The following is a 12314-nucleotide window of genomic DNA, read 5'->3' on the forward strand; positions in this document are numbered from 1 at the left end:
AAATTTTGTTTCTTTCATTTGATTTTGTAATTATGTTTTTAGGTATTCGGTAAACAGTACTACACTTTTGTTTTAAATTTCAGTTGTCTATTGTAGGCATATAGGAAAGTGATTACATTTTGTACATTAACCTTGAATTTTTCAGCCTTTTAAAAAACCAGTTATTGTGTTACTTCATGTAACTATGGCAAAATACTAGACAAAAACTCAAGGAAGAGGGTTTATTTTGGATGGCAGTTTAAAAATACACTCAGTCTATCCTGGTGAAGTTCTGGCGGAGGAAGCCTGAGGCAGCTGGTCACACAGTATTCACAATCAGGAAGCATCTGGTCACATGGTATCTACAGACAGGAAACAGCTGGTCACATGGCATCCACAGGCAGAAAGCATCTGGTCACGTGGTATCTACAGACAGGAAGCAACTGGTCCTGTGGTATCCACAGTTGGGAAGCAGAGAAAGATGAACACGGATGTCTTCCTCATTGTCTCCTTTTCATTCAGCCCAGGAATGATGCTGCCCACATCTGGAAATTCCCTCATAGACATGCCCAAATGTTTGTTTCCATGGTAATTCTAACCTCAAACCGACAATCAAGATTGACATTACGGTTATTAATTCCGAAGGTTTTTTTGTGGTCAGCTCTGAGACTTTCTATATCAGCTAGCTGCCGTCTACAAAGACAATTTCATTTTTCTCTCACATCTTCCTAAATAGCAGCATGGCCGTCTCTTTCCTGTGTAATGTAACTGTCTAGGAATCCCATCCAGGTAAGATGAAGAGTCACAGCAAGGGCAGCTAGCCCTAGGTTTCCTCCCTGCATGAAACCTGGAGTTTCTTACCTGTTTGCAGCAAGTTTCAGTACATTTTTTTAGCAAGTTGAGGGAGTGAGTTCCATTCTATTCCTAGTCCACTGAGGAGCAATATATCTTTTCCTAAAGCAATACATAAAGTAGGGCCTGCAGTTTGATCTCTTGGGGAAATGTATCTCACGCTCAAAGGAAATGTTGGAATAGAATCTAGCTATAACTCATAGTAACCTTTCGAGACAGGGTAAGGCTATTTTCTTCCCTATAAATCTGTATTTTTTTGAATCTGCGTTCAGTGAGTAAGAGCGGCATGGAGGGTCTAGAATGGCTTAGAAACAAGACACAAAAACTGATGAGGAACTAGGTAGGACAGTCTCTGCAGAGGGCACTCTAGCCTTAGTGCCCTTTTCCTTGAGCTTGTGAGCTGAGGACTGAACTTGACCCAGCAACCGCCACCTATTCTAAATAAGCCACTTAGTGTGCCCTGTGAAATGCCAGGTTAGTTTGCTTTTTGCTTTCCTAGCAGCACCGCTCTTTGGGGTGCCTGCGCGTTTGTGTTTGGGGTGGGTGTTGGGGGAGAAGCGGAGAGACTCACATGTCGAAACCAGAACGCCAGGATCATGACAGGTCTGGCGCCCTAAGGTTACAGAACTCCTGGAGCCCGGCACACACGGGGCAGTGAGGATCTGAACGCGCGCCCCCGCCTGGTCCACGCGCGCCGAGGCCGCCACAACCTCGCGTCCCGGTGGCTCTGGGAGCACTGCCGGGCGCGCTCTCCGGAGCTTGGGCGTCCGCGACCAGTGTCCTAGAGCACCAGCGGTGGCAGGCAAGGGGCGCGGCGCTGCTCTGCCACCGGCTCCCAGCAGTGGGCACGGGCGACCTACGGGCGTCCGGACCTTCACGGCGGCTGTGGGGAGCTGGGGCTGGGGCTCCCTCGGCTCCAGTCTGGGCGCCCCGGGCCACTCGCTGCCGCCGCCCATGGGGATCCGAGAGTTTCCCGGCGGCGCGCCCAGGGCCAAGAGCATTGCTGTGTGAGTGGCGCCCAGGCGCGGGAGGGCAGTGGGCAGGTGGCCCCCGGGCATCCGCGAGCGTGCACAGCCCGCACCGCTGCGCTCCCGGTGGGAGGGAGGGACAGAGGGACGGTCTTGTGCAGCTGAGCCAGGGAAGTTTCAGCAGCATCTCCAGGCTACTTGCCCTAGCCCACGTTGCCCGAGGCGCCCAGGGTAGGGCGCGGGATCCGACGCCGAGGTTCCCGGGAGGAGGGCACAAGGCAAGCAACGCGAGGGGAGCGGCCATGGGTCCTCAGCATGCTCACTGACATCTCCTCCTCTCTGCCCTTGACTCATCCCGCCTTTCCGCGGCCTCAGTGGCATGAGGAGATCACCGGACGTTAGCCCGCGGAGACTGTCCGACATCAGCCCTCAGCTCAGGCAGCTCAAGTACTTGGTGGTGGACGAGGCGATCAAGGAGGATCTGAAATGGTCGCGCTCTGTGGAGGACCTCACCAGCGGACCGGTGGGACTCACGTCCATCGAGGAGCGAATCCTGCGCATCACAGGCTACTATGGCTACCAGCCCTGGGCGACCAGCTACAAAAGTAAGACCCCCATGTAATCCCCTTGCCCACTGGTGGTCTCCCTGCGAGAGACGCAGCTACCAGGGAAGTGCATAGGGAGGATCCACTGAACCCTCTCTCCTACTGCAGATAGGCAACTTTGATGAAGAAGCCTGGAGGTGGTTTTCAAGTCCTAAAGCCACTTGCTGGGGTTGGGGAGGACTTTCTGTTACATTCTCTCTGACACCTCCCTGACCCATGTCCACTTCTGAGTGACTCTGAGGGCATGCCTGTTGTGGCTATCTGTGAGAACTGCTTCAGAGAACTGGTCTGTGCGGGTTTCTGATTGGATCCTGGTGCATTTAGCTCAGGGGAACTCAGCCCTTGGGCCTGCCTTTTAATTGTATCTCTCTGGAAAAGTGATGGAGATTCGTTGGACCTAGCTCTGTCTCTTTGCTTAGGATTGTACGGGTCCTAAGTGAGAGGATTTTGTTCAGATCTTTCTAGATATTTGAGTTTCTGGAAGATGAGTGCTTGGGACCAGGTGGGGTGCCTCAGATTTCACCCTGAGCCTCAGCTGGTGACCTTGGCTGCAGTGGTGACACATGAAGGCACTACCTGTGAAGGCAGGACTGGTTTGGTGACAACTATTTTGTTTTCTTTGGAAGACAGAGTCGCCGATACAAACTCAAGATATTCTTTGAGATACAGAGTCCCATGTTCTGCCTCTGTGGTTAGACCCTGGGAAAAATTGCAGCTTACTCCGTCGGTGGGTCTGAGAAGGAAGCATGACTCATTCATTTGTAAGAAAGTCTAGACCAACAGTTTGATAATTCTAAAGATTTTTTTTTTAACTTTTTGTTGCTCGGAATTACAAAGTAATGTATTGGTTTTCCCTTAAGGGAAAACACTAGACGTTTGTTTTATACTTTAATAATATTCACCAGTAAGAGTCTGTCTTTACATGAATTGTTCTTAACACCTTCAAGTCCAAACACTTGGCTTTCGGCTTGTTTGATTTGCTATTTGCAATAAAGGGCACGGTATTGGAATGCTAGATTTCAGTGGCCTGGTTTGAGATTAAAGGTCTGTTGTGATTGTATGTAACTCAGTACAAAGCTTTCTGATGCATTATGTCTCCTCCACACCACCCTTTTTGATTCTGCCACAGGGTTTGACTTTTCATTGCAAAAGGAAGTTGTCTGTCACTGAAAGCTGCTGAGCAAAAGACAGTACAAATTGGAGAACCCAGCTTTCCTGAGGGTGTGGAGGGGATCCCCAGTTTTCCTGCTCTGCAAACTTCAGTTAGACAGTGGGTATTCTGTGATTTGTGTCTCTATTCTCTACATTTATAACGAAGACACTGCTATAAATTACAGGCTTCTGGAAGTCATCTCTGCTCCTGACACTTATTTTTATGGTCCTCTTTGTGCCTGGCTCTATGCGCTTGTGCTGAGGTGTGTAGTTTTGGGAAGCTTGTGAGCATCTTTTGGGCCTGATGATTGTCTCCAAACATACTTTATAATAAGACCTAGGGAGAACCACATGGAACACAAGTCACTTGTGACACCGGCAATATTATTAAACACCATCTTCCCAAGGCCCCTCTGAAGGAATAAGTAGGAGAAGCTGAGGCTACAGTGGTTTTTGCCCATGAATAAAACCCTCACTCCATTCATTTCCCCTCTGCATTAGGATTTCTGCTTCTTCCAAGGTATTTCCTTGCTACTAACATGCTTTAGGTGACAAGTGACATTTTGATGAATTAATTGGCTTTAAATTTAAATTTAGAGGCTCTGATGTTTTATTCATGCAGCAGAAGAGGGGTTAGGCCGGAGCTATGCTGTTTGCCATTTCTATTCAGTTCCAAAAATAATAACAGAGGCTTATCCATCTGGGCCACTAGGTCATTGCTTGGTTTGTTGCCTAACACATGAACTCAACCAACCAGAAGAGAGTGATTACAAAGTAAAGTTGTGTGTGTGTGTGTGTGTGTATGTGTGTGTGTGTGCATGTGTGTGTGTGTGTTCATGTGTGCATCTATGTGGGGGGTGTTTGTGCTTGTGTATGTACATATGTGTGCATGTATGTGGTGTGTGTATGCTTGGGTGTATATATGTTTGTAGTGTGTGTGTATGCATGTATGTATGTGATGTTTGTGGGCACATGTGTGTGCATACATGTGTGTGTGCATACATGTGGTTTATGTGCATGCATACAATATGTGTGCATGTATGTGATGTATATGCATTTATGTGGTGTGTATGCATGTATATGGTGTTGTGTGCATGTGTGTATGTATGTAGGGGGTATAGAGGTGTGTGTATGTATGCACATATGTGGTGTATGTACATGTATGTGGTATGTGTGTTTATGTGTGTGTGTGTGTGTACCTGTGTGCACTAGCCAGAGGACAAGCTTGGGTGTCATTCTTCAAGTAGTGTTCACCTGTTTTTTGAGACAGGGTCCCTCACACACACACAAACCTGAAATTTGCTGAGTAGGCTGGGGCAGCAAATCCCAGCAAAGCCCCTGGTTTCACCTCTCCAGTGCTGGGATTTCGGACAGGTGACATCACACCCTGCCTTTTTATGTGTGTTCTGGGGATTGAACTGAGACTCCAGTGCTTCCAAGAGAAACACTTTACCAGAGAAGTTCCTAAAACAAAACTCTTGATGCCAAGTTTTTGTTTAGCCCAAAGCCTATAGGCCTTGGCATTGTTGATATTTTCTAGACCATTCTTTACTGTGTAGGGGCTTCGCAGTGTTGAGCAATCCATCTGCTCATTAGATGGTAAAAGATTGCCATTCCTCCCCCAGTTGTCAACCAGAAGATTTTTAGGTACCGCCAGATGTCCTCTGCAGGGTGAGCCTTTGGTTCAGAACTACTTGGCTACTCGAACCCTAATGTTTACATACCAAGCTGGCCACAGTCAAGGAGCAGCCATACCTTCTGAGTTCCCCTTTTCTCCCCTGTCCTCTTGGACCATTTCTTGGGGTTTTGTGTTGGGTCAAATCAGAATAAACAGCCTTCTAAAGACTCCGTGGAGTCAGATTCTTCTACTGTTCTCACGATTCATCTCTTGCCCTAAGTTGACCATAGTTTGTAGTGAGAACTTCAACATCTCTTAACAACATCCTTCCCTCCCTCAGGCCAGAGCAGGGGGAGATGAGGAACTGGTATGCTGTCTTAGTTAGGATTTTACTGCTGTTAACAGACATCATGACCAAGGCAAGTCTTATAAAAGACAGCATTTAATTGGGGCTGGCTTACAGGTTCAGAGATTCAGTCAATTATCATCAAGACAGAAACATGGTAGCATCCAGGCAGGCATGATGCAGGAGAAGCTGAGAGTTCTACATCTGGAATCCAGGAACAGACTGAGCATCTTCAGTCAGCTAGGAGGAGGGTCTCCAAGCCACCCCCAAAGTGATACACTTCCTTCAACAAGGCCACACCTTCTAATAGAGCCACTCCCTGAGGCAAGCATATGTAAACAATCACATATGTCTTCACCCATTTCACATTGCTTCCTTCCCCAAGGTAGATGTGGATTGGAAGAGAGGTTAGATAGGAAGAATCAGCCCTCAGTTGGAAGACCCTGTACTATTGTTGACCGAAAGACAGCTTGCAGCACAGCATTGGCTGCAAAATGGTGGCTTATCTGCCTAGAAAAAATAGCACGTCTTGAGATCCCTCCTGGTGCTGCTTCACTTAGCAGACACTTTGGGGAGACTCATCCCAAGACAGGACACAGAGCCAGGCAATGGAAGATGGTGCCCCTTCATCCAGAAGCAACAGTGACACAGCCTGCCCTAAACCAACAGCTACAGTCAGGCCAGTGCAGTAGGAGCTAAGAGCTAGTGCTTACATTGAGCAGGGACATTCCACTCTGTCACAGGTTCCCTTAATGGCTTCTGAATGGTGCACTCTCAAACGCTTTCCTAACAGAAACACTTTTTAGGAATAGCTTCATGTAGAATGAGCTCATGCTTCACTGTGCAGAAGTCTCTTCTGGGTATCCTCACAAAGTGCCTGCTCTGAAACGCTCCAAAGAGGGTTGATCTCGCTTTTATATACATTCATTAATACTGCACACTGCTTGCCTGTTGAGATAAAAATGATTTAATTTTAGAATATGCTGATGGCTGTAGTTTTGAGTCATTACAGGGTGGAAGGCAAGTTAGTCCCCACAGGCTGCCCCCCTCTAGCTCACTCCTGCTAGCCACGAGTAGCATGAACGTAGACCCGGAGCATGAAGGCATGAGGGTGGGGATTTTCTGTTTGAATCTTATGATATGTAGGGTGCAGAAGGACATCTGACTAAGAGGACACTTGTTTCTGGGTTCTCTGGGGTCACCCATTGTGGTGGCTTGGTATGTGAGTAGAGGGCATATGGGATGATGGTCTTCTTGATTGTTGTTAAGCTATTCCTGAAAAGACATATATAAATGTTTATTCACCTTATATATAGACCCAGTGACAGACTAAAGTAGCCATACTGCCAAAGTCCAACTTGGTAAACCAGTGGCTTTATTGACAGTTCTCAAAGGAGTGTGCTGGAGCAGAGATAATTCAAGGGCAGCTACATCACCAAAAGCTGCTCTAGTGTGCTAATGACTGGTGGAATCTGCATCCCTAGTGCTTTCTGCAGAATTTGCAAGCAGGTCAACAAGTCAGAGAGTCTCTTTTATGCCCTAGTTTGACCTGAGTCTCCCCAACCACCCCCCTCTATTTCCATAAGCTTGAAGAGAGGCTTTGTGCATTTGCTCAAATTGAGGGACTTCCTGAGACTTATGAGTTGCTTATTTCTTGGATCTTAAGAAATTTCCTTCTAGATTTCTTGCATTCTGTAAGCTTCATTTCAGAACTTCTCTAGTCTCGAGGAGCTTCCCTTCAGGATGGAATGCTTCAAGTCAAGAAGTAGTTACATGATACCATTTCAGACTGATGTGTGTGCATAGGCTGCTGGCAGAACTCCCTGAAGAATGAGGTATACAGTATGGTGGAGGTCAGCAGAGCACAGCTTCTGAGTGACCTGACCCTTCAGAATAATACCCATGAGATCGTCAACTCGAAACTGACACACTCTGAGAGACTGATGATTGGCTTGTCACATTTATTCTACGATGGAACCAATGATGTGGAATATAGAGGTGGAAAACCTAGAGTTGGTGACAAGTCTAGGATTGTTAGAAGACAGCATTTTCTGATATGTCAGTATCTTGGTCAATGTTCTATTGCTGTGAAGGGACACCATGACCATGTAACTCTTATAAAGGACAGCATTTAATTGGGGCTGGCTTAGAGATACGTAGGTTTAGTCCATTATCATGATGGTAGGGAGCATGGTGGCACACAGGCAGACATTCTGGAGGAGGAGCCGAGAGTTATACATCCAGATCAGCAGACAGCAGGAAGAGAAAGATACTGCCTGTCTTGAGCATTTGAAACCCCAACAAGGCCATACCACCTTGTCCCTGTCAAGTAGCACCAGTCCCTAATGCCCAAGCAGTCAGATCTGTGAGCCTACGTGGGCCATTCCTTGTCAAACCTCCACAGTCAGAGAGTGAGTTTGGTTCTCTGGTATAAACACATGCTCACCATTTGCTAAGGTGTTGAGAATTAAAATGTAGAACCCGAGGCTAGGAAGAAGGTCAGCCAGCTCAGTGCTTGCCGAGAGGACCTCATTTGTGTCCCCAGCACCCATGTAAAAAGCCAATCGTGATGGCACATATCTGTAATCTCTGCACTGGCGAGGCAGAGTCAGGAGGATCCCTTGGGTACACTGGACAGCTACTCTAATGGTGACCTTCAGTTCACTGAGATTCTCTGTCTCTAAAACTAAGGTAGAGAATTTTCTAGAAGAACAGATCTTACAGAAGAGTTTGCATAGGCAGAGAAGGGGATTTTTCAGTCTGGGAGGCTGATGTCTCAGGTTGTCTTCAGTATGTGCCAGAATCCTGAAGCAGTATACTCTAGTACCAGGGAAGGAATGGATTTGCTGGCCAGAGCAAGCAGCAGAGAGAGCAAGCTTCCTTCCTCCGTGCCCTTCATTCATGCAGGCTGCCAGCAGAAAGTGTGGCCCAGGAGAAAGGTGTATTATTCCCATGTCAAAGATCCAAATTAAAAGTGAGCCTTTACCTCCACATATGCATACACACACACACACACACACACACACACACACATGCACATACATGCATGTATGCACACACATGTGCACACGCATGCATGGCCACACATGTACACAATGCATGCACGCACACATACACACATGCACACGTGCACACACAAGTCTTTCCAGTAAGTTCCGTGCTTCCAAGATCCTTCAGTTTATAAACATCCAGGCATCAGCAAGTCTTCCAATGTGGTGAGGGGCTCACTCTCATCTCTGGGGAAATAACTTGTCCCCCCAGCTCTCTCACGCTCTCCCTGTTTGGGAATCTCTCCCAAGTCTCATATAAAGCATGGGCTGATCCTTTTTCTATGCTGCTGGAAGCATTCTGGTGAGTTTTATTGAAAAATAAATCTATCGGTGTACAAGCCATTGAGCTTGGCCGAGTCTTGTCCTTGGTGTGTAATGATGCTCACTACAAGGGCAGCCCTGCCACAGAGGGGACACCCGCAGGTCTTTCTGCACAGTTAGAGAGGAGCAGGAGAAACAAGAGCCCAGCTGTGTGCCTTTGCAAATATGTACAACTCGCTGTCTACTCTAAACCTCTATTGTTCCATCTATAAAGTGGGATAGGGAAACCAGCTTATGTCTGACTTTATGAGGACCACCAGACCTGTTCTTGAAGATCTTGCCCACTCACAGAGAGACATTAACTGTCCTTCACCATCTCTGCAGGCCAATGGTCTCCCTGCTAGACAGGTGGATTAGCACAGAGTCAGCTTTGGCCCCACTGCTTCCACCATGCCTCTCTCCTTGGATTTGAGTTTGAAGTCAAGCAGTGTATAGTTAGGCTCGGCAGCTCTCCTGTGGTCCCAGACACTTGGGAGCCCAGCATAGGGCTGTTACCAGAACCCAACAGTTGGAGGTCGGCCTGACAACACAGAGGAGCACCATTAAGAAAACAAGTCAAACCCAGAGGCTGTGGTCAAGTCTGGAGTGTTTTCAGGAGTGAAGGGGATGTCTGTCTATGTGAGTGGGAAGCATTGGCGCCTGGAGCACACCCAGAGATGTCGCAGATGTGTGGGGTCGCGAGATGGCCGTGCTGCTTTCCAGGTCTGTCTCATTTGTTTTCTCTCCTAGATGAAGGTCATGTTGAAGCTCCTCCAAGCCCTACAATACCATTGCTACAGCCCACAGTCCCCCATTCTCATGATGTGTGAGCAAAAGGAAGGTTTTATTTTGTGTGGTTGTGGGCTTCTCTCTGGAGAACATTTCCTGAGCTGTTTTCCCCTCAAGTCTGTGCAGGAGAAGACTGGTGGTACTAGTTACGTTGGATTCATTGCTGCGGCGTGAAAAACCCAAGGTGGGGGGTAGATTATTTCAGCTCTTCAATTCGGAAGGCTCACTCCATCATGGGAGGGCGTTTGGCAGAGTAAAGCAGCTCATATCATGGTCTAGGAAGCAGAGAGAGGGGAGTGTTGGCAATGTGCTGGTCCCCCACATCTGTATTTCACAGACTCCCATGAGGCAGAGCTCCCTTACATTCAGCACCCTCCTCTTAATTATCTCTGGAAATGTACTTCCTCAGCCCTTCGGGTGATTTCTAAGTCAAGTTGACAGTGACAGTCAGAATCACATGTGCCAAAGAGTGTTTAACGGGAAGGAAGAAATTACTGCTGGCTGCTCAAGTACCTTAGGCATGGAGCCCTAAGCACCATGGTAACACCCGGACACCACAGGTAGATTAAGTATTTGTTCTGTGTCAAAGCATAAATAAGTGTGTGAGTGTGTGTGCGTGTGTGTGTGTGTGTGTGTGTGTGTGTGTGTGTGTACATGTGACATGTGGGTGCTTGCATGTGGAGGTCAGAGGTCAACCTCAGGTGTCATTCCTCAGATCCTATCCCCCTTGTTTTTGAGACAGTGCCTCTTTCTGGCCTAGAACTCATCAAATAGGTTAGGTTGGCTGACCAGCGAGGCCCAGATATCCATCCACATGTCTCCATGTATGTCCTCAGCACTGGGATCACAAACATGCTTCACTACACCCTGCTCTTTTACAAGTTTATGGGGACCAAACTCAGGTTCTCTTGCTTGCACAACAAGCCCCTCAATGACGTATATGTACTTTACTGACTTCCCAAACTTACATGTATTTTTCCCATATGTTTCCATTCACTTTAACAGTATCATCCATCTGTAGGATGGGGGGGTAACTCCAGAACACAGAAAGACCCTGCAGTTGGGAGGCTGCTGCATCCTTCACTGACATGATGTACAAACCCTGAGCAGTGCCCAGCGTGTGGCCACACTTGTTTCTTATTTGCAGCATGGGGTAGTGTTGATGCCCAGTGTTGGAAACTGCAGTGGGTGCAGAGCTTCTCTCAGATAGGTGCAGGTTGTGTGGGATTCCTGAAGTATTTGTTTGGTGTAACTTCTCAGATAGTTTTCCCGTGACATTCAGATCTTCTCTTAGTCAGTGTGCTACGTGTCATCTCTGAGACCCAACTAGATATGAATCTGTTGGGAAATGATTTTTTTATCCTCCTCACTATCTACTGGCAATAATACAGTCTATAAAAATCTGGTATGTCCTGAAAGTTTTATTCAAGTCAGGAAGGAAAATGCTTCCTGGTGCCTGCCAGCTTGGGTTTCATGTTTCATGGGCTAGCTCATTTTTCATAAATACATAAAACGACAGCTTCTTTCAAAGAGTCGACAGAGTTCTGACTGTAGATAAGAGCGAGTTGTGTTTGGGCAGCATTCCGTCCATGTGCACATGCAAGAGCTCAATAAACATTTTCACCGTGGGTGTGCATTGTGTTGGCATTCAATACCAAGGAGTGACTCCTCCTCCTCCTCCTCCTCCTCCTCCTCCTCCTCTTCCTCCTCCTCCTCTTCCTCCTCCTCCTCCTCTTCCTCCTCTTCTCTTCCTTCCTCTTCCTGTCATTCTCAAAAGTCACCTAAGAGATTTGGGGGAAAGACTCAGTTGGTAAACAGTTAGCTGCACACACAAGAAGAAACATCCAATGTCAACCTCCAGGCTTCTCATGCACACATGCATATATGTGCACACACAGAGGGTGACACACATGTGCATATGGGCACACACACACACACACACACACACTTGCCTGAAGAGTGTTTTGAAGGTTATGCAAATACTCTAAACCAAAAGAACAAACTTCAAGAGCTTATCCAAACTCTTTCACTGTCAGCAGCTTATCAAATATGGAACAGGAAATACTTCAGATGTTATCTGATTTTTATGCAGTAGATATATTTTCAAAGTCAGTAGTTGGGCACATATAAAATATTTAAGTCATTGGAGTTAATTCTGTTTTTAAGATTTATTTTATTTTATATGTGTGGGTGTTTTGTTTGAATGTTTATATGGTATTTCTGTATACCATATAAGCATGCAGTGTCCTCAGAGGCCAGAATCAGGTATTGTGTCCTCTGGAAAAGGAATAACAGAAGGTTAAGAGCTGCAGTTTAGGTGCTGTAACCAGACCCAGGTCCTCTGCAAGAGGAACAAATGCTCTTAACCACCAAGCCTCCTCTCTAGCATCTACCATTTATCCTTCACACCCAGGGAAAGTTGGTGCTGTATAAATGTATAAATGTGTTTGTTTTTAGACAATGTTTTATCTGGTTTTTATCTCAGAAGACATTTGAGGAGTTTCAGTGTGGGGTCAGGAAGTAGAAGCAAGGGGCATTTTCTGCTATGCTAAATCTCAAATATCCCCTCAAAGACTCATAGATCAAGGGGTCATTAGAAACTTATTGAATTGTTCTGATTCAGTCAATGGCTGGACTAATCTAATAGATTTACAA

General features: G+C 46.8%; 1 protein-coding gene across 1 annotated transcript in view; it reads left to right on the top strand.

Moving 5' to 3' along the window:
* Nucleotides 1-1785: 1785 nt before the first annotated feature.
* Nucleotides 1786-12314, top strand: part of SLC35F3 (solute carrier family 35 member F3) — a gene marked incomplete at both ends in the record, with an annotated part of 226418 nt that continues 215889 nt past the window's right edge. The window contains 2 exons of the mRNA XM_080937041.1: nucleotides 1786-1838; nucleotides 2175-2404. Coding sequence (XP_080793167.1) covers nucleotides 1786-1838; nucleotides 2175-2404 — 283 coding nt within the window. The remainder of the gene's footprint in view (nucleotides 1839-2174; nucleotides 2405-12314) is intronic.

The sequence above is a fragment of the Micromys minutus genome, assembly GCF_963924665.1.
Source record: "Micromys minutus genome assembly, chromosome: 24".
Taxonomy (NCBI): Eukaryota; Metazoa; Chordata; class Mammalia; order Rodentia; family Muridae; genus Micromys; species Micromys minutus.